The sequence below is a fragment of the Geotrypetes seraphini genome, chromosome 2, assembly GCF_902459505.1.
Source record: "Geotrypetes seraphini chromosome 2, aGeoSer1.1, whole genome shotgun sequence".
Lineage (NCBI taxonomy): Eukaryota > Metazoa > Chordata > Amphibia > Gymnophiona > Dermophiidae > Geotrypetes > Geotrypetes seraphini.
Window position 1 is genome coordinate 263,565,577 of NC_047085.1, and position 23,452 is coordinate 263,589,028.

At 43.2% G+C, this 23,452-nt stretch overlaps 1 protein-coding gene across 1 annotated transcript in view; it reads left to right on the forward strand.

The window, feature by feature from the left end:
• The window catches only part of FAM83F (family with sequence similarity 83 member F), a 45,727-nt gene that overhangs the window by 20,085 nt on the left and 2,190 nt on the right, over positions 1–23,452 (forward strand). Inside the window, exons 3-4 of the mRNA XM_033929517.1 lie at positions 4,693–4,814; positions 8,443–9,185. Coding sequence (XP_033785408.1) covers positions 4,693–4,814; positions 8,443–9,185 — 865 coding nt within the window. The remainder of the gene's footprint in view (positions 1–4,692; positions 4,815–8,442; positions 9,186–23,452) is intronic.

Consider the following 23,452-nt stretch of genomic DNA (forward strand, 5'->3'; position numbering starts at 1 on the left):
TCAAATCTATGCTTAAAGTCAGGGTGGATAAAAGCCAGTGATTTTTTATTTAAATTGTTTGTTTTTGGGTTTTTTTGAGGGAAAATATCTAAAGATAATTTTCTATTTAAGATACATTATAGTCCAAAAGTTATTCATTATGAAATACGGATTCGTTTTTAATTATGTAGCTGTGTATTCATGCAATGTTTAAATTTTTTGGTAAATGAATTCCATTAATCCATTCATAATGTCTGGGCATGATTTAAATGAAGGGGTCATTTTATTAATATGCGCAAACCAATTTAGCACGCTCTAATTGCTAAGGCATCCATTATATCCTAGGGGCCTCTTCGCGATTAGCACGCTCTAATTGGTTAGCGCACTGTAATAAAAAGACCCCCAAGTCTTTCTGACTAGTAATTTAAATCAAATCCATCCTGCTTAAAATATCAAAATAGAATTATATAAACCTTGCCTTTTCATTGTTTTGTTTTGTTTTTTCATTTTCTAATCTGAAGCTTCAGTGACAATAAAATTGTTCCATAGTACCTAGGATAGGATGCCTTAATTGCATATGGCACTTTAATAAAGGGATATGAGGGATACTTATATCACTCACACAACAAAAGCATTCTCAGTTTTCACTAGCCTGATATGAAACACAATAGTACTGATTAATATTAATAACTGAATGATTACATCACCCTTTCATCCTTGACTCTGAAGAATCCTGTGACCAAGAGATTTTTTTAAATTAAATTAATCTGCGGTATTTTTTATGGTGTATGTTGAGTGTTTTATATAGAGAAAAATTGATTTGCATGAAGGAGGGGGGGTTTAAGTGAAATAGCTGTACATTAGTTGATATGTTAAGACCAACAGACTTACAGATTAATCAATACACAAGGTAAGGAAGGATAGAACTACAATTCAATGCTTTTAAAGTACATGGTAGTGCTTTCAAAGCACACCCAAAAAATACAGCAAAAAACTTTGTTTTAAGATTTTTAAAGTTCTTTATATAAATTAGGAGGAAGAGACCTCCAGATTGCACACAGGGAACAATCAGTTCTCAAATCTTTTTTTCTTATTGAAAATTATTTAAATACAAAAATGAACAAACAATACATAGCTGCATATTTCATGTCCTAAAGTCCTCTATAATGTGGTCATACAAGGTTAACATTTACATCCTTACAAAACTTATCCAAAGAAGCCAAAGTTCTAGTTAAACTAGCAATATTATTTTGTTTGAGTGCTATTATTTCTTCATATTTCCTAATGATACATACATGATTCCACCATTCATGGAAGTTAAGCTTAGAGTTAGCTTTCCAATTATAAATAATACTAGTGTTTAAGCCCGTTAACATTAACGGGTGCTAGAATATATGTCTGTCTGTCTTTCTTTCTTTCTTTCTATCTCTCTCCCTTCAAACCAAGTTGGTTTGAATCTAAAGGATGTATCTAGTCAAAGATTGAGGTACAAGGGAAAAACAATTTGGGTGGAATACAATTACAAATGGGAAGAGCATGAGTTAATCTAAAATCAAGAGAATTGGGGATTGGGATGAGGATAGCTGAGGGGGATTGGACAAGAATTGGGATTAGAATTTGTTAAACAGATGGGTCTTCAGTGATTTTCTGAAGTCAGCATATGAAGTGGCCTCGAGTATGGGTTTTACGAGCCATGTGTTCAGTTTGGCTGCCTGGAATGATAACATTCTGTCAAGGAACTTCTTGTAATGACATGATTTCAGGGATGGGTAATTAAAGAGATTTACTCTGCGAGAGCTCTTAGAGCTGTTGAGGATGAATTGAGAGGCGAGATAAGTTGGTAGCTTCCCAAAGACAGCTTTGTAGCTGATGCAGGCAAACTTGAAGAGTATTCTGGATTCCACTGGCAACCAGTAGAGTATCTGGAAGTAAGGGGTGACATGTTGCCATTTTTGTAAACCAAAGATAAGCCGGACTGCGGTGTTCTGAATTAATCTCAGCTTGTTAAGTGTCTTTTTATAAGCTCCTAGATATATAATGTTGCAGTAATCCAGCGTACTCAAGATGGATGATTAAACTAGTAATCGAAGAATTTTTTTAATGGTGCGGAGCTTCCATAAGACTGATATACTTTTTTTGAACATTAGATCTGTATGCTTTTCCAGGGTTAGGTGTTTGTCAAGGGTAACTCCTAGTATTTTTATAGTTTGGTCAATTTCATAATCTCGGCCATTCACGTGAATCGTGTTATCTTTTATCTTATCGTTGGGAGATGCCAGGAAAAATTTAGTTTTTTCTGTGTTCAGTTTTAGTTTGAAGGCCGTCATCCAGAGCTCTATTTGATTTAGGGTGTTGATTAAGAAATTAATAAAGTCTGACGACAGACAGGTTAGTGGTAGCACTACAGTAATGTCGTCAGTGTAAATGTAAAAATTGAGCTTTAGGCTTTGTAGCAGGTGTCCCAATGTGATAAGGTAGATGTTGAATAGAGTCGGAGACAGCGGGGAGCCCTGGGGTAACCCGCAGTTGTTATTCCAGCTGAAGGAGAATTTGTCTTCTTTGAATACCTGATAGGATCTGAACTAGAGGAATCCCTGGAACCAGTTGTAAGCATTTCCTGTGATGCCTAAGGATTCTAAACAGTTCATTAAGATGGTGTGATCTACTAGGTCAAAGGCGCAACTTAGGTCCAATTGCAGAATCATAGCACTGGTGCAATGACTGAGAAGGGAATGTAAGTGGTTTAGGAGTGAGGCCATAATTGTTTTGATGCTGAAGCTGGGTCTGAAACCTGATTGGTTGTTCTGCAGTAAGTTGAATTTGTCTAGGTAGGTATTTAGTCCAGCGTTTACCAGTCCTTCCATTAATTTAGCCGCAAGGGGGATGTTTGCGACAGGTCTAAAATTGGATATGTTATTGGATGTTTCTTTGGTGTTCTTTTTAATTGGAGTTATTACAATTTGACCCAAGTCTTCTGGAAACTTGCCAATGGATAGTTGTAGGTTGACCCAGTCTAGTAGTTTGGTTTTAAAATTGATAGGAGCTGCTTTCATCACATTTGGGGGGCAGGGGTCCAATCTGCAATATGATTTGGCATACTTGTTGTAGAACTTATTGAATGTTTGCCAGTCATTCTCTTTGATGTTGGACCAACTCATGTCAGCTTTAGATGCATCTGGGTCGTGGGGGATGACATAGACCCAGTGGGAGTCTTGAGGGCTTGATAAAGCATGTCTTAATTTTTTTATTTTTTAGTTGAAAAAATCCGCTAGGTTGTCTGCTGTAACTGTGGATTCTTCTACCGGATTCGTGTAGGAGTGAGTATCGTACAGGTCATTGACTAGTTTAAACAGCTTGCTGCTGTTTAAGGAGGTGTTACCTATTTTGTGGGCATAGAAGGTTTTTTTCTTCTCTTTAGTTATGTTTTTATAGCTTTTTAGCATTTGGCGCCAGGCATCTCTAGTCTCTGGAGTTCCTGATTTTGACCATTTCCTTTCTAACCTTCTTAACTCTCTTTATCTCTAGGAGCTTTAGGTCAAACATTGAGCTGGCGTTAGTTCTAGCCGTGTAGCGCGGCAATTCTGCATGCGCTAAAAACACTATTGCAGCTTAGTAAAAGGAGCCCTTAATTTTCCCACCATCAAATTTCCCCGTCCCGCTCCACACGGCTACTTTTTCATGCCACCCGGTAGAAAAAATTTCTGGGGAGAACACTGTAGCTAAATGAATTAAAGGGAAATTCTTAAGGTATTTTTTAGGAATAAGCTCATAGGAGTTGTCCTTGTCACAAAGAGGGAATTTTCAATGTACAAACAGCACAGTCCAGAGACTTCTTGTTTTAAACTGGCTAAGCCATTGCACCACTGGGTCTTAATATTCCTGGACAGACTATGTTAAAGACCACAAGGGTCATGCATGTAAGGAATTTAAGGGATCCCTCAGGGGTGGAGGGGGGAGTTAACAAAGGGGCGCTATCCACTCCTTTGACTGGAACTAAGTCAGATGAAGCCCTGGAAAGCCAGAAGTCCAAATGATGATATCCAGAGTCCTGGAGTCTGCCTCTCAATAGAATATTTGAGACTTCTTATGTCTAGAAGGAGTATGATCAAGGTGGGGAGAGCCTATGGAATGGTCAGGCTCCATGGCAATACTTGTAGAATTTAGGAGTAGGAGCTACAGTGACGTGCATCAGTGAAGAACTGAGAGAATTGTTACTGTTAAGTTTTCCTTTACTATTCCCTTTTTTGCCTTATATTTCTACAAAATTGTCATCTCATGAACTTGTAGTAAACCTTTTTGGTTCAGAACCAACCTTTGGACTGCGCTGTATAATTTGTTACAGAAAAGTGGTAGGAGTAAGGCGCAAGTAATCCCTGAAGCCAAAGGCTTCTTAGCATCTGCTAGGCCCACCCAAAGAACTCCTTCCAGATATTGATGAAGCCTATAATTGCTGCATCTTCAAAAGTTGTATATCTCTGCCTGAGGTGTGCATAGTCAAGATAGAAAAAAGAGGGGTTGCGACTACAGTTTGTCATCCTTTCTAAGTCTAAGAATATTTGTTTACGCTATGTGTCTGGTGTGGGCTTCTATATGCCAGATGGGAAGATCCGTGGCAATCTCTCCCACAAGTTCCTAATGGTGGATGGTGACAAGGTGGCTTTTGGGCTACAGTTTGTCATCCTTTCTAAGTTTATGCTGTTTCTTTCCTGTTAGAACATTCGTGTACGCTATGTGTCTGGTGTGGGCTTCTATATGCCAGATGGGAAGATCCGTGGCAATCTCTCCCACAAGTTCCTAATGGTGGATGGTGACAAGGTGGCTTTTGGTTCTTTCAGGTATGTGCTCTGCCCTTCATGAGTGTTCAAATGTCCCTTTCTTCCTACTTGCTAAACCCATCGTAGAATAGCCATGGGATTTCCTCAGAGTCTCAGAAGATATTTAAAGGGAGGAAACTGAACATTTCTGGAGGACATCAAATCCAAAATTAGAGGGAAAATAAATTGTAATTGACACTATTTTCTCTTTCTGAAGGTGAAAAGCATTATAATTTAGGGCTTTACACCCTTGGAGAACAGTTTAACCGTCAGGATAATATACACATATATGAGCACTGGAGTTTTAATGTTGCATGATGTGTATTCTTGTATAGTACTAATGCCAAAATATAATCCAATGATGAATAGTAATTAGCCTGAAAATGTTGTTATAATGCCAAAGTTTTAGAACCAGGATTTTATTGATTATGGAACACCTTTGAAGGAAGCTAGTGCCCTTGCAAGTGTATTAGATACCTTAGGCAAACCTCTTATCTTATGCTCCCTTCAACTAACTTTCAGCCCTCCAGCAGCAGCCAATGCCACCACAATGTTGATGATTTTAAACTTAATTTTCAAGATCACTCCAGTAGCCCCCTCCCAACACACTTCTCTAAAATCCATAAATGAGCATCATATATATATAAATTTTTGTACTTATCTGAAATCAGTCTGACAACCCCCACCCAGTGTGATTTCAGATAAGTGCAAAGATTTCTTTTGAGCTAAATATGCAAAAATAACTTTGATTGAATACTTGAGAGAATATTTTGATTAATTACATTCATGAGGATTCCCTATTAAAAATGATATCATGAATTGATAAAACTATCTAGCAAAATTGGACTGATAAAGATACACAGTAACAAGCTATTCTCAATGAACTACCGTATTTTCACGTAGATAACGCGCACCCGTGTAAAACGCGCACACGGGTATAGCGCGCGAAAAACACAAATCTATGTACAGAAATTTTTATATACCGCGCACACCCGTATACCGCGCATGCTGCCCGACTCTCCCGTTGCCGTCCGACTCTCCTTTCGCCCGCCCCGACTCTCCTCTGGCCACCCCGACTCTCCTTTCGCCCGCCCCGACTCTCCTCTCCCCCTTGAAGTCCAGTCTCCACCCTGAAAGCCTGATGCCCCCCCCGACGTCCGATTCACCCCCCCCTCGCAGGACCGCTCGCACCCCCACCGCGAAGGACCGCTCGCACGCACCCGCACCCCGAAGGACCGCTCGCACGCACTCCCACCCGCACCCCCACCCTGAAGAACCGCTCGCACCCCCACAGGCTCCCGACCCCCCCCCCATCATGTAGAAGCTCCTACCGGTGTCCTGCTGCTTCCTCTTGGCGGTCCCGACTCCCCGACACGATCGGGGCAAGAGGGAGCTCAAGCCCTCTTGCCCCAGCCAACCGCGGCACCCCCGACACGATCGGGGTAAGAGGGAGCTCAAGCCCTCTTGCCCCAGCCAACAACGGCACCCCCGACACGATCGGGGCAAGAGGGAGCTCAAGCCCTCTTGCCCCAGCCAACCGCGGCACACCCGACACGATCGGGGCAAGAGGGAGCTCAAGCCCTCTTGCCCCAGCCAACCGCGACACCCCCCGACACAATCGGGGCAAGAGGGAGCTCAAGCCCTCTTGCCCCCCCCCGACTCCCCGACACGATCGGGGCAAAAGGGAGCCCAAGCCCTCTTGCCCCGCCGACTCCCCAACTCCCCGACAATATCGGGCCAGGAGGGAGCCCAAGTCCTCCTGGCCCTGGCCCCCCCCCCCCCCGGCTAGTTGTTCGGGCCAGGAGGGAGTCCAAACCCTCCTGGCCACGCGACCCCCTACCCCCACCCCGCACTACATTACGGGCAGGAGGGATCCCAGGCCCTCCTGCCCTCGACGCAAACCCCCCTCCCAACGACCGCCCCCCCCAAGAACCTCCGACCGTCCCACCAGCCGACCCGCGACCCCCCTGGCCGACCCCCACGACACCCCCACCCACCTCCCCCGTACCTTTGTGTAGTTGGCCGGACAGACTGGAGCCAAACCCGCCTGTCCAGCAGGCAACCAATGACGGAATGAGGCCGGATTGGCCCATCCGTCCCAAAGCTCCGCCTACTGGTGGGACCTAAGGCGCCTGGGCCAATCAGAATAGGCCCGGGAGCCTTAGGTCCCTCCTGGGGGCGGGGCCTTGGGCACATGGTCGGGTTAGGCCCATGTGCCTCAGGCCCCGCCCCCAGGTGGGACCTAAGGCTCCCGGGCCTATTCTGATTGGCCCAGGCGCCTTAGGTCCCACCAGTAGGCGGAGCTTTGGGACGGATGGGCCAATCCGGCCTCATTCCATCGTTGGCTGCCTGCCGGACAGGCGAGTTTGACTCCCGTCTGTCCGTCCAACTACACAAAGGTACGGGGAAGGGGGGTGGGGGTGTCGTGGGGGTTGGCCAGGGGGGTCGCGGGTCGGCTGGGGGGGGGCGGTCGGAGGTTCTTGGGGGGGCGGTTGTTGGGGGGAGGGGGGTTTGCGTCGAGGGCAGGAGAGCCTGGGATTCCTCCTGCCCGTAATGTAGTGCGGGGTGGGGGTAGGGGGTCGCCGTGGCCAGGAGGGTTTGGGCTCCCTCCTGGCCCGAACAACTAGGGGGGGTTCGCCAGGGCCAGGAGGACTTGGGCTCCCTCCTGGCCCGATATTGTCGGGGAGTTGGGGAGTCGGCGGGGCAAGAGGGCTTGGGCTCCCTTTTGCCCCGATCGTGTCGGGTGTGCCGCAGTTGGCTGGGGCAAGAGGGCTTGAGCTCCCTCTTGCCCCGATCGTGTCGGGGGTGCCGCGGTTGGCTGGGGCAAGAGGGCTTGAGCTCCCTCTTGCCCCGATCGTGTCGGGTGTGCCGCAGTTGGCTGGGGCAAGAGGGCTTGAGCTCCCTCTTGCCCCGATCGTGTCGGGTGTCGGGACCGCCAAGAGGAAGCAGCAGGACACCGGTAGGAGCTTCTACATGATGGGGGGGGGGGTCGGGAGGCTGTGCAGGTGGGAGTGCGTGCGAGCGGTCCTTCGGGGTGGGGGTGCGTGCGAGCGGTCCTTCAGGGTGGGGGTGCGAGTGGTCCTGCGGGGGGTGAATCGGACGTCGGGGGGGGGGGGGAACTATGTAAAAAAATTTTGTACAACGCGCTCACACGTATAACGTGTGAGGGTATGCGCGGTACGTAAAAACCACGTATAACGCGCGCGTTATATGCGAGAAAATACGGTAATATGGAGAATATCACCTCTGACGGTCATAAATACAATAAATTGATTTAAGTTGTTTTGAGATATGACATTTTATTAATCTGATATGCCAATGATTTATATCTCTAAGAATATCTGAATTCGTGCATTACTTATATACACTACAGTAATAATACATTTATCAGCCATTTAGACTGCAGGATTTCTAGGGCTACAACTCATCGGGTTTTCAAGATTTCCACAATGAATATGCATAAGATCTATTTGCACACAATGGAAGAAATACATGCAATTCAATCTCTTACATACTCATTATGGAAATCTTGAAAACCCGACTGAGTTATATAGCCTTCGAGGACTGTGGCTGCCCACTCCTGCCATAGATGATCCAACATCTGGAATCTTACCTTGCTCTTTTTCTCTTCCTCCCATCCCTCCCTAAGATTAACATGGAGCTCCTTGCGTATCGACCGGAACATCCTCACTCTGATGTTGGGACAGAATGCCGAGATGTTTGATATTGAGTTCCGACAACTCTATGCCGTTTCAGAAGAGGTGAATCTCTACAACGAGTTGAACATCGCAGATACAAGACCTAGTCCCCGGCTAGGATTCAGAGGACAGACACAAGAGGGGCTCAATTACTCTTCCACCGTGGCTCGCAAACTCATCAATCCTAAGTACACGTTGGTGGTAGGCAGTCTGCCTCGGCCTGGTGAGATGATGCGCTGGGGCTCACCAAAGCCACCACAGATGAACGAACAGAATGAGGAGGAAAAAGAGGAGGAGAGCTGGTCAGCACAACGACTGGAGAAATTTTTAAATGATCTTATCTTGGTAGAACAGGTACTACCAGTAGTGATACCACTGCCAGACTTATCACCACAGCACACCAGTAAAGGCAAGGGGATTAACAAAAACTTCCTGAATTTAAAAATCAAATCAAAGGAGATGCCTCCAAGCCCTAGAAAAGGCCAGAGTAAAGATAATGAGGATACCCGCATGGAACGTAAAAATAGCAAAAAACTGAGTAGCATATTCAGTCGGAGGAAACGTAACTCTCCTTTGAATAATGAAACTGTTGAAGGTGACTTTGTAATGGTGAATAAACCTGACCCAGACATCATCAGCCTCAGCCATAGTACAATCAGCAGCTTTGGTTTTCGTAGCACCGAAAACATCTCAGGTAAGGACTAGATATGGAACTTCAGGGAATTGTTTAAGAGGTTAATGGTATGAGCAGGAAGATTGGACCGCAATTCCAACTACTGCAGCTGGTGTTGGTAGTATCTTGGTGGCAGACAGAACCAGGTACTTCTGTAAAAGTAATACCCTAATTTTTGGTTAAAGAACAACATGGCAGAGATCCACATACTGCCAGAAGAAATTACTTCAGCAGTTGGTATATGAAGCCACCATTCTCCCCAACCCTCCCCCCCCCAAAAAAAAAAAAAAAGTTCTAGAACTTTCAAGAATTCCTCCATCATACCTGATGTCCTAATGGGTAATAATATTCATGGGGAAGGCTGAGAAGTCCTACCAGTGAGGCATTCTCTGCCTCTCTCTATCTCTAATCCTCAACATTTCTTTTCATATCTGAGTCCCACCAAGAAATGAACAACAGTTTTCTTATAGCTTTTCTGCCAATGAGTTTGAAATCCAGTTCTATGCAGATTGTGATCACTTTTCATTAGTTCACCATAAGAATTATTCCAGCAGGGTGAATAATTGAGTACTGCTGGGGAAATTCTGCACCAAATAATTAGTCTGTGCACAATACTTTAAAATTCTGTATGCTTTTGTCAAAATTATTTAGTGAAATATTAGTTTTGGAATGCATCTAAGTGAGAATTGATGTTTTTGGTGCAGCTTTTCCTCTAGAAGTAATAGAGTAATGTTTGGTTTCTGCTTTTCAGTGACTTTATGTAAGCAATCCAGTGTGTAAGCAGAGTTGCTGACTTCTTGTTAATAATGTTGCCAGTTTTGAAAAGTCTGTGCTGCCTCTAGCTAGCTCCTCTTGGTCTCTGTGCATTGCCAGATGTTTGAAAATCAGAAGCTGTAAACAAAAAGTGATAGACCATTCTTTAAAGTTCAACTATCCCACAGTTAGCTATTTCTCCTTTGCACCTACCTCCTCCTCCAATTCATTCTCTTGCTGCCTTTCCCCTCTTCAGTCCTAGCCAGTCTTCAGCCCAAACTGCCTCTCACCAGCTGATCCTCACTCCTCTCAACCAGGGTGTCAGGTCAAAGGCGCGCGCAGACAATTGAGCGCAGCGCGGAGGTGTGTGCCACACAAAATTACTGTTTTTACGGCTCTGACGGGGGGGCATGGGGGGGAACCCCCCACTTTACTTAATAGAGATCGCGCCGCGTTGTGGGGGCATTGTGGGGTGTGTGGGGGGTTGTAACCCCCCACTTTTTACTGAAAACTTAACTTTTTCCCTGTTTTTAGGGAAAAAGTTAAGTTTACAGTAAAATGTGGAGGGTTACAAACCCCACACAACGCCGGCACGATCTCTATTAAGTAAACTGGGGGGGCTCCCCAACAAAAACCCCTGTCGGAACCCCTAAAAACTGTAATTTTCTTCGGCACGTGCCTCCGTCTTGCGCTCAGTTGTCGGCGCGCGCCTTTGTCTTTCGCCGACTTGTCTATGAACCCTCTTGTCTATCAACCAGGGCTGTGGAATAAGTCAGGAGCAATGTACCAACCCCAACCAGCTTCAAAATGTTGTAAGTTTTATTATAATATACAGTATAGTCAATTTATCATTTTATACTTATATTTGTCCTAGATCTAAATAATATAAGAGCATAAGAATAGCCTTACTGAGTCCATCTAGCCCAGTATCCCATCTACACAGTGGCAAATCCAGGTCACAAGCACCTGGCAAAAGCCCAAATAGCAGCAACATTCCATGCTACCAATCCAGAGCAAGCAGTGGTTTCCTTCGTGTCTGTCTCAATAACAAACTATGGACTTTTCCTCCAGGAACTTGTCCAAACCTTTTTGTAGAACCAGCTATGTTAACCGCTCTTACCACATCCTTCTGGCAATGCATTCCAGAGCTTAACTAGTCTGAGTGAAAAGTATTTCCTCCTATTAGTATTAAGTGTTTCTCTGTAACTTTGAGTGTACCCTAGTCTTTGTAATTTTTGATGGAGTAAAAAATCGATCCACTTGTACCAATTCAATACATCTCAGGATTCTGTAGACTTCATTCTTATCTCCCCCCATCTGTTTCCTTTCCAAGTTGAAGAGCTCTAACCTCTTTAGTCTTTCTTAATATGAGAGGAGTTCTTATCCCCTTATCATCTTGGTCGCTCTTTTTTGAACTTCTTCTAATTTTACTATATCTTTGTTTGAGATAAGGTGACCAGATCTGAATGCAATATTCAAGGTAAGGTTGCACCATGGAGTGATACAGAGGCATTATAACACTTTGATTCTTGTTTACCGTCCCTTTTCTAATAATTCCTAGCATCATCTTTGCATTTGTTTATTAAAAACTTTCTATGCCGCATATACAGCCCAAAAAAAGATAAAAGCAGTTTACAATATGCAAATATAGACAATTTTGAAAGAACTCCATTCACATAAAAAGAAAAGAGAGATAAAGGAAAGATAATTTTTTATTTTTAAAAAAATCCATAATCTTCCTATAATCATCAATTTATCAACAGTAAATAAAAATAATCAGTACTCTGCTGCCACACATTGGGTGGAAGGTTTTATGTGTTGTCTACAATGACACCTAGATCTTTTTCTTGGGCACTGACCCCCAAGGTGGACCCCAGCATCTGGTAACTATGATTTGGGTTATTCTTCCCAATGTGCATCACTTTGCATTTGTCCACATTAAATTTAATCTGCCATTTGGACACCCAGTCTTCCAATTTCCTAACATCTGCCTGCAATTTTTCACAGTCCACATGCATTTTAATATCTTTGAACAGTTTACTGTGATCTGCAAATTTAACCACCTCGCTCATCATTCCAATTTCCAGATCATTTATAAATAAGTTAAATAGCACCAGATCCCTGCAGCACTCCGCTATTTATCCTCCATTGAGAAAAATGTCCATTTAACCCTACCTTGTTTTCTGTCTGATAACCAATTCCTAATCCACAACTTAACATTGTCTCCTATCCCATGATTTTTAATTTTCTCAGAAGCCTCTCATGAAGAACTTTGTCAAAAGCTTTCTGAAAATATAGGTACACCACCTCAACTGGCTCACCTTTATCCACATGCTTGTTCACACCTTCAAAAGTCAAGCAAATTGGCTGAACCCATGCTGATTTTGTCCCATTAAATCATGTTTGTCTACATGTTTCACTGTTTTTCCAGGCACTGAAGTCGGGTTTACCGGTCTGTAATTTCCCAGATCTCCCCTGGAGCTCTTTTTAAAAATCGACATAATATTGGCCACCCTCCAACCTTTAAGTACTACAAATGATTTTAGCAACAGGTTAGCGATCACTAACAGCAGGTTAATCATTTCATGTTTGAGTTCTTTCAGTACCCTGGGATGTATACCATCTGGTCCAGGTGATTTATCACTCTTTAATTTGCCAGTTTGGTTTAGTACATCTTTCAGGTTCACAGCGATTTCTTTCAGTTCCTCCACATCATCACCCTTGAATACCATTTCTGGTTCAATAGATCTCTTACATCATCTTCCGTAAATTCCAAAGCAAGGAATTCATTCTGCTATTGCCTTTTCCTCCCTGAGTGCTCCTTTTGCTGCTTGATTATTCAACTGTTCCATGGGATTCTTTCACAGGGTTTCTGTTTCTGATATAGCTAAAATAAAATTGGTATCTACCAGTAATTTTCGATCCAAAACAAAAAATTTAAAGTCTACTATCAGTAGGAGTCACAGTAGAAAAAATAGGAGTCTTAAGTTGAAGGTTTGGTGTACTAACTCCACAGCCCTGCTTCCAACACCTGGGGTTGTTAATGCTACCCGATTCAGGGAAAAATGTTTCGATTTGATTTGACCTATTGAGTCGATTTTTTTTTTTTTGGGGGGTGGGGGGACCAAACGTCCTGGTGAGTTTATTTTGTAGCTTTTCCACCTACCCCACCTCCCTTTTCCCTCTCCAACCCCATTCTGGCACTGGGGTATAAACAAACAAAAAAGACTTTTCTTCTCTCTGTTAGGTCCTAGCTCATGCTCGCTGTCTAACACCAGCTCTGGTAAGATACACATGTCAAATCTGACATATTGTAATCACAATATAGCAAATAAAATATATTTATTTTTTTCTACCTTCCAATGCCATATCCAACTTTTTTTTTCTCTTTCCCATTGTGTCTCGCTCTCCTTCCTCCCCTCCATTATGATGTGTAACATTTCTTTCTTTTTCCCCCTGCTCTCCAGCATGTCTCCCTCTCCTCCACCATATGCAGGATTTCTGCCTGTTCTCTCCCTTCATCTCCACCCCAACAATTCTTCCTCCCCTCCCATCCATTCCCCTGTGCAGCAGCTTTCCATCCCTTTCTCCCATCCCACTGTGCAGCAGCACCCCATAGACTATCCCATCATGAGAACTGACATACCTCCGAGGCCTCCTAAAGTGGTGGTGGATGGTCAACAGTGGCATCACTCTGAACAGGCTATTTGCAGCCTTCCCCACTAGGGCTTCCTTCTACCGCATCATCAATGACACAGCAGAGGTAAGGCCCCGGTGGGGCAGGCAGCCCATTCAGAATAATGCTGCTGCTGATTTAGGAGGCCTCTGTGGAATGTCGGGTCTCACTGGGAAGGGGGGGGGGATTGTTGGTCGCTGAATCGGTGAGTCTAGTTTTCTCAGACAACAAATCCACTTCAAATTGAATCAGCAAATCGGGCAGGACTAGTTGGTATTGCTCCCAGAATAACTGTAGTCTTCTGCACTACATGGCTCTCAGTAAGTTTGTGTCCATCTAAGTCTCATCGCATGAGGAGAATGCTGGCGAATAGGCACTGTGCAGCTCAAACTTGCTGAAAGTCATGTGGAAAATCACAACTTTCCTGGGGGCAGTATTTAGAAGAGGGGAGGAAGAATTCAGAAACTGGCAGGAAATAGCCTGAAAGTGGAGATGGGAAGTGTGAGTTGAAGACCTGCAGATGTAATTTTGTGCTGCTTTCTCACCCATCTTTTCGTGTAGGCTATCCAAATTTTGCATGGGAGAGCAGTTCTTTGCAAATTCTCTACTGTGCAGTTGTATGGTGTTCCCTGAGGAGTATTGTATTGGTCTCACTTGCAAACAGTCCAGGGCTGGTGTAGCTCTTGGAACTCTGCACTGCAAATTCAAAGATGCAATTCAAAGATCCTCACTGAAATGTATCGGAAGCTGATACTATATTTCAAGCTGCTCTCTTTATTTTATTTGAGGAAAACTAAACATAGACTGTGTTTAGTACAGTCTGTAACTTTATCTGGTGTATCTGCCAACTTCAGCCTGAAGTCAGAACATGCAGCGCAGGTAGATACCATAACATTATAGGAAACTTTGTATTGAAATATCAGACTCGGGGAAGAAAGAATCACTGCCCAGGGCATTTACCCATTCCATACCCCAGTCCTTCCTCACTCCCCTGGGATGACTTGCTAATTCAATTAAACATTTTGTACATGTTGAATATTGCACATATTTTGCATCATTGTTTGTAGAAAATGAAAAATAAGGTGTTTTTTTTTAGACCAACGATGTTAACAAAACCTATGTGATTAGCCTTAAAGTTTGAGGTTAACTGGGTGTCTTCTTCCTCCGGTCATAAAAGGTAGTACGTTTTGAGTACGCTTTTTTCCCTGTCTGTTGGGATATTTATATAGTTTATCGTTGTCATCTAGGTTTTGCTATATCTCTCTCAAATACAAGTAAATGACTTGCCCTCTCCCCATTTCTGGTCTCATGCCTCTTCTATTTAATATCTTTTTTCTGAAATCTTCTTCTTGTCACATATCGCTCTCATATCAGTTCTGTATTTTCAATCTTACTTGCCTTGCCCATTTCATAGTAACATAGTCGATGACGGCAGATAAAGACCCAGATGGTCCATCCAGTCTGCCCAACCTGATTCAATTTAATTTTTTTTTTTTCTTAGCTATTTCTGGGCGAGAATCCAAAGTTCTACCCGGTACTGTGCTTGGGTTCCAACTACTGAAGTATCTGTCAAAGCTCACTCCAGCCAATCTACACCCTCCCCAGCCCATCCTCAACCAAACAGCCATATACAGACACAGACCATGCAAGTCTGCCCAGTACCGGCCTTAATTCTTCAATATTTACTTCTTATATTTTCTCCACCTCCATTCACACGTTTCTCGGTTCCATTGTCTTTTGTTTGTTCTTTTTATGTTCAACCTTTTATCAAGGTGGTTTATATAATAACATTCACAGTAGTTAAAACCAATACTACATATTTCCATAACACACACATACTAAAACAACAACACATTTCCAGAAAGGAACATATTCTTTTCGGCTGTGATTCACATTTACTAAACTTTTTGAGAATATAAATGCTTTAAGTTGTTACTTACGGATAAAGCAGTGCTTAAGAAATCTTAAGATGCATCGGTATCTGATTTCATTCACTTGAGCCTGTAGTTGACAGTGCACATCATCTAGTCTCTTCATAATGTATGGTCTTAAGTGCTGGTATCATCAAGTATTGAGCACTCTGACCACAAGGATCTTGTTGTTGTTTTATAAATCTTTAAAATGGTGGAAAGATAACAAGGAGAGCTAAAACTCCATGCCTTGTTTGTCGACGGAAGAATTTTAAAGAAAAATTTTTGTTCTGTTCGGAGTCAGTGTAATTCTTTAAGAACCAGGCTTAGATGCTGAAAATATGATAGTCCTGTAATAACTCGGCCGACAAAAACCAAAATATGTACCAATACACAAAATATGAGCACTAAAAACTGGTACTGTAAAAATACAATCCCCACCAAATAAATCTGAACCAACAATGGTATGAGAGAATGCACCACCAGCTAAATCTTACAAACAAAATATATAAGAAAATTCAAAAAATAAAAAAAATCAATCAAACTAATGGCACTATTCAGTACGAGCCTGTATAAACCCTTGTGTTGACCATTGGCTCCGGGCAGGTATTTATTGAAGTGACAAGCACTTTAGATTAAGATCTAAATAAATCCTGCCCCGTACATCATCATGCCGTTTGTATAATATAATGAACAAGCTGGTGCAAGTCAAGTGCAAAAACGCTGCCAAAGAGATACCAGAAGGAGAAATTGTAAAATACAGAGGGAGAATAGAAAGGGCCCTTGCGAGAGAACACTTATAAAAATATATCAATCCTAAATAGCAGTGAACTGAAAGCCGGGGTTAGAAATCAAACCACAAAATCCCCCGGAGGTCCAAAAACTCCACAAAACAACCAATGTGAAAATCAAAATAGAAAATAAAAAAAATGTGAAAAATGCACTGCGTCCTTGATAGAAGACAGAAAGTGTAGAAGTGTTCACAATCAAATATAGGAAGTCCGTGAGAAAACAAAGGGACTAAAACTAAAAACTCCAAACAGAAAAAGTCACTGGCACGCCAGCTGGAGCAACCCTAAAGTTCAATCAAGGGACTAATTTATAACTCACTCAGAAAGAGAGCAGAAAAACTACCCCCTACACATCAAAAGTGAAATGAGTACTTAGCTCAAAACAGCTGAGGTGGTCAGTTAGTGGCGGATACCTAATCCATACTGTATGTCCAGGAAGGTTCAGCTGCAATAGTTAGTCCACACTCAATTTCCACTTTGCATGCTGATTCTTCGACTGCAGTCACTGATCCGCTCTCTTCACTCGACAGGTCCTGTTTCAATGCCCTCATCAGGAGGGAGAAATAGTCACCAAAAACAATAAATAAATGGATGTCCAAGAAACCAGAACCTAGTCAAAGGTTCAGGATGCCAACGGGCCGCGGCACAATCACGCTGCTTTCACCCCTCTATATTTTACAATTTCTCCTTCTGGTACCTCTTTGGCAGCGTTTTTGCACTTGACTTGCATCAGCTTGTTTATTATATTACTAGTCTTATAGCCCGTTACATTAACGGGTGCTAGAATATATGTGTGTGTGTCTGTCTTTATTTCTTTCTCTCTCTCTCCTTAGCCGCTTTCTGTATTTCTGTCTTTCTTTTTCCTTGGCTGTCCACTACCATCCCGCACCCCTCCTGACGCGACTCCCGCTGTCTTTCTTTCTGTCTGTCTCTGTCCCCCTTTGTCTGTTTGTCTTTCTGTATATGTCCCTGGCCCTGTGTCTTTCTTCTTTTCTTTCTGTCTCCCTTCCTCCCTCTGTTTGTCTGTCAAAAGCAGCATTCCCTCCCCCTCTATTTCCCTCCCCCCACACCAGTTCCCTGTGCACCTGCCCCTGTGTCTCCCTTCCTCCCTCTGTCTGCAAAGCAGCATTCCCTCCCCCTTCCATTTCCCTCCCCCCACACCAGTTCCCTGTACAGCAGCATTACCATTTCCTCTACCCTCTTTCCCTTCCCACAGTGGCGACTACAAACGCGGGTCCGAGTCATTTAACGCCGCCCCTCCCCCTTCCGTTCCCGCGTGCCCGACTGGCGATTTAAGCAGTGTGTCAGCACTCTTCACACGCTGCTTCGGGTCCTTCTACTGCCCTGATTTACTCAGGCACGTCCGGAGCAAATCAGGGCAGTAGAAGGGCCCAAAGCAGTGTGTGAAGACTGATGCATATACTGCTTAAATCGCCAGTCGGGCCTGCGGGAACGGAAGGGGGGGGGCGGCAGCAAATGACTCGGTTCCCGGGCAGCGGAAAGTTGCTGGGCTCCGCAGGCCTCCCCACCCCACCATCCTAATGTCAAACTGATACCTGAGGCCGGCCACCACCACTTCCGCAGCTCGCTCGCGCATCGGCCGGTAGGTGGAGAGCAGGGAAGCTTTTGTGATGCGCGAACACGCAGCAGCAGGACGGACCAGAAGCCGCGCATGCGCACTTCCTATGTGTCGCTACAGCTCACGGAAAAGCGGCACACACTTAGGAACTGCGCCTGCGCGGCCTAGCATTTTATTATATTAGATACAAAAGGCATGATGATGTACGGGGCAGGATTTATTTAGATCTTAATCTAAAGTGCTTGTCACTTCAATAAATACCTGCCCGGAGCCAATGGTCAACACAAGGATTTATACAGGCTCGTACTGAATAGTGCCATTAGTTTGATTGATTTTTTGAATTTTCTTATATATTTTGTTTGTAAGATTTAGCTGGTGGTGCATTCTCTCATACCATTGTTGGTTCAGATTTATTTGGTGGGGATTGTATTTTTACAGTACCAGTTTTTAGTGCTCAGTCCTGTACTAAGAAAGGCAGCAACATTTTGTATGACTTGCAAAGTTCTGATACTGACTTTCAGAAAAAGCAGATATAAGGAATTACAATAGTCCAGTTTAAATCTAATGCCTTTTTTACTTTGCTTAAGTGCCCTTCAATTAAATCTTAATAATAATAAAATTTGTGCATAGTGCTCAGTCACCTCCACCACGGTCGCATCTGAAGCAGATATAATGTGCATGACTGTTAAGGAACTATCATAGCATAATATTGTTCCCTCACCCAGTTCACTCAATTAGAGCATTATTTTCTGTATTATTGTCTCTTAACTAGTTAGCGTTCTTATACATTTACAATGATGGGAGCAGATAGTTTATATTACACTTATCTTTTCCTATTGTGTGGTTGAAAAATTCAGCAAACAAGGTCCTCTTGAGGTTGTGTCTTCTATGCTCCACAAGTATTCAAATGTGAAAACTGTGAATAACAAACATGAAAAATATAAAAAAAATGTGTCTCCTGTTTCCAAATAAGACTTCTATAATGTAGCTCATCTGCTTGATTAATTAACTAATTATAATGCCATTTTGCATATACACACACAATATAATCTTATTAACAATACATAATAGTTAGCCACAAAATTAAACTATATTTTATGCTTATCAACATTCATTTGTACCAGAACACCTGGCCTTGGCTTATTCAGAACACAGATAACCAAGTTTTCCAAGTTTTATTAAAATTTGTTGTCCCGCTTATCAAATTTCTTAGTAGTTTTACAGTGATAAAATTATAAAAATGGGGTTAAAATGAGTACATCTGTGGTGGAAGGTAGTGTCTGGTTGTCATATGCATCTTTGAATAGACAAAGATAACCCTTATGCAAATAAAGGACCACAAATTTAAAAGTACTAATATACACAAATGAAAACCCTAAGATGCCAGACTCTACATGCAGTACAACACCATAGAAATAGAAATAATTTCTTCTTGAACAGTGCAAAATACAGACTGCAGATATACATTCTCAAAACTGACACGTTTCAATCACTAAATTGAAAATAAAATCATTTTCCTTACCTTTGTTGTCTGGTGATTTTATTTTTCTAATCATCTTTTCCCTGTCTCTGGTCTGTGCTTTTAACTGTGTATCCAGGGCCTTCTTATCCAGTTGCTGTTTTTCTCTCCTTTTTAACTTTCAGCCCTTCATTCATCTTTGGCATTAATTTTTAACATTCAACTTTCATCCACTTTTCTGCTTTCTTCTCAAAACCTATCTACTTTTCCATACCTTCCCCTCCCTTTCCATCTATTCATATGTCCTGTCTCTTCCTCCTTTCTTCTCCCCTATTCCCATCTATCCATAAACAGCATTTCTTTCATCTCTCTTCCCCTCCATCCCTGTGCACCATCTCTTCCCTCACTCTCTCTCCACTTCCCTTGGTCTGACATCTTTCTCCTCTTTCCTCCCACCCCTGGGCTAAACTAAAACAGCTCCAGGGGGCCCCACGGTCCAGACATCTCTTCCTCTTCTGTCCATCTCCCTCCCTCCACTTTCCCTCACCTTCCTGGTCTCCAATCAAAATAATCTTTTTCAGAGGGCCCCTGCTGTGACAGCCATCTTCACAGGTTGTACTAAAGCTTTCCCTCAGCTGTGATCTACCCAGAAAGAAACAAGACGTTGTGTCGGAGGGAGGTGGATCCACAGCAGAGGGAAAGCTTCAGGGCAGCTCCAGCAACTTGTGAGAATGACTGCTGTACCAAGACCCCTCTGAAAAAAAAAAACATTTCAATTTTGAAAGGAGACTGGAAAGGGAGGGAGCGAGTTGGACAGAAGAGATTCCCAGACTGCACTCTGGCCCTGGTCACATGAGGTCCCAAAAATATTGGGGGTGCTTGGGCACATGAGGAGGACCATAAGAACATAAGCAATGCCTTCGCTGGGTCAGACCTGAGGTCCATCATGCCCAGCAGTCCGCTCACGCAGCGGCCCAACAGGTTCAGGACCTGTGCAGTAATCCTGTATTTATACCCTTCTATCCCCTTTTCCAGCAGGAAATTGTCCAATCCTTTCTTAAACCCCAGTACCGTACTCTGCCCTATTACGTCCTCTGGAAGCGCATTCCAGGTGTCCACCACACGTTGGGTAAAGAAGAACTTCCTAGCATTTGTTTTGAATCTGTCCCCTTTCAACTTTTACGAATGCCCTCTTGTTCTTTTATTTTTTGAAAGTTTGAAGAATCTGTCCCTCTCTACTCTCTCTATGCCCTTCATGATCTTATAAGTCTCTATCATATCCCCTCTAAGTCTCCTCTTCTCCAGGGAAAAGAGACCCAGTTTCTCCAATCTCTCAGCGTATGAAAGATTTTCCATCCCTTTTATCAGACTTGTCGCTCTCCTCTGAACCCTCTCGAGTAATGCCATATCCTTCTTAAGGTACGGCGACCAGTATTGGACGCAGTATTCCAGATGCGGGCGCACCATCGCCTGATACAGCGGCAGGATAACTTCTTTCGTTCTGGTTGTAATACCCTTCTTGATTATACCTAGCATTCTATTTGCTCTCTTAGCGGCCGCTGCGCACTGTGCCGTCAGCTTCATTGTCATGTCCACCATTACCCCCAAGTCCCTTTCTTGGGTACTCTCATTCAATAACATCCCTCCCATCATATAGCTGTACCTTGGGTTTCTGCTTCCCACATGCGATACTTTACATTTCTCAACGTTGAACTTCATCTGCCATCTCGTCGCCCATTCCCCTAGTTTATTCAAGTCCCTTTGCAATTCTTCGCAGTCCTCTTTAGTCCGAGCTCCACTAGTTTGGTGTCGTCCGCAAATTTTATTATCTCACACTTCGTCCCTGTTTTTAGATCATTTATGAATATATTAAATAGCAGCGGCCCGAGCACCAAGCCCTGCGGAACACCACTCGTGACCCTCCTCCCTTCACCCCTACCCGCCAAGCAGTTTCTGATCCATCTATGTACATCTCCGTCCACCCCATGGTTCTTCAGTTTCCGGAGTAGACGTTCATGAGGCACCTTGTCAAACGCTTTTTGGAAATCTAGGTATATGATGTCTATGGGGTCTCCTCTGTCCATCCGTTTGTTAATTCCTTTGAAGAAGTGCAATAAGTTAGTTAGGCACGATCTCCCCCTGCAGAAACCATGTTGGCTGGTTATCAAAAGTTTGTTTCTTTCAAAATGTTCATCAGTGTTTTCTTTTATCAGTGCTTCTGCCATTTTCCCTGGAACCGAGGTCAGACTCACCGGTCTGTAGTTTCCCGGGTCTCCTCTTGATCCCTTTTTAAAGATGGACCAGTATTGCCACCATTTCCAAATAGTGACTAACTTGTAAACAGTCACAAGAAACCAAATTCTGTAATTTATATTTCTCTTCACCTGCTGAAATTATTATATTCCTCCCTCACCAAAGTGTTGATAAAACTCTTCCAGCTCTTTTTGCTTTGATCTCCTCAATATCTTATGTTCCCCTCCCATTTGAATGTAAAGAATTGATCTAATTTTTGCAACCTTTAAGGTATAATGCAGATTATAAACTGGGAGGAAGAGCATAAGATATACAGAATCTAGATTATATCTTAAAAGTTACAACAATGAGGTCAATATTTTACATACTTTAGATCACACCATGTGTGCCAAACCTGTTTTCTAAACAAGTTTCTCAACACTCCTCTATTTTTGTGTAAGATATTTGAATATGCAATATGATTCTTTTTAGATCTTATAGAACTCTGATCCATTTTTCTAACATGAGAGGGATGCCTGCCACCTATTGGAGGGGATATGTAATGAAGGGGTCATTTAGACATATACGGTAATGGGAGTGCATAAAAGTTAAAGCTGTTATGGAAAACAGGGCTTGATACTATTTAGAAGGTGGTGAGTACTCCCTTTCCTGGTGATTATATGTTTGTGTTGGTGACTTATACAACAACTGAAACAGAAAATGATTGTCCTCCCCTTCTACCCCCGCTCCCATGAGAGAACTGATTGGGCTGTTTTTGGCAAAAATGTATAGATTGCATACATAACTTCATTTGCAAAAGCTTAAAAACAGAAAAAAACAGATACAGACCTTAGCATTGCTTCTACTTTATTTCAAATAGAGGTTTGCAGCTGCACAATGGTGTCCTCATTGTGAGATCATCAAGGTGCACTTACAAGGTAGAATGCCACAATTAAAATATATGCTGGGATTTGAACCCAGGACCTCTGGAAGAGGAGCACAGGGCTTTTACTTATTGAGCGATAGCTACCCTAATCTATCATATCACAGGGCAGAATGGAAACATGAAGGGACCTGCAAAAGTTAGAAGAATGGTCTAGGGTCTGGCAACTAAAATTCAAAGTAAAGAAGTGTAGAGTGATGCATTTGGGGGGTAGAAATCCGAGGGAACCGTATGTGCTGGGAGGTGATAGGCTTATAAACACTGACAGAGAGAGGGACCTTGGGGTAATTGGATCTGAGGATCTAAAGGCATCTAAACAGTGTGATAAGGCGGTGGCTGTAGAAGGATTCTAGGCTGTATAGAAAGAGGAGTAACCAGCAGAAGAAGGGAAGTGTTGATGCCCCTGTATAGGTCATTGGTGAGGCCGTACTTAGTAAGTTTTGGAGGCCGTATCTGACGAAGGATATAAAAAGACTTGAAGCAATCCAAAGGAAGGTGACGAAAATGGTAAAAGGTTTGAACCAAAAAGTATGAGAAGAGACTGGAAGACCTAAGTATGTATACTCTGGAGGAAAGGAGGGACAGAGGAGATATGATATAGACGTTTAAATACTTGAAAGGCATTAATATATAAACAAATCTTTTCCAGCGAAGAAAAAATGGTAAAACTAGAGGGCATAATTTGAGGTTACAGGGAGGAAGACTTAGGAGCCCACACAGCAGCGAGCTTGCGCACCACTGGCCCTGACATGCCGGTAATCAGCAGGCAGCCGCCCTGCGAAGCACTAGCGACCGGCACAATTAGGGAAATGTCACGGATCCAGGCATTAGCGCGCTTGTGTGCTTCAGGTCTCGACAAGCAGCAGGCAGCCATCCACCGACCTCCAAAAATTTAAAGGTACCGCCGGGTGGGGGGTGGTATATTCGCTTCATAAGATGCACCCT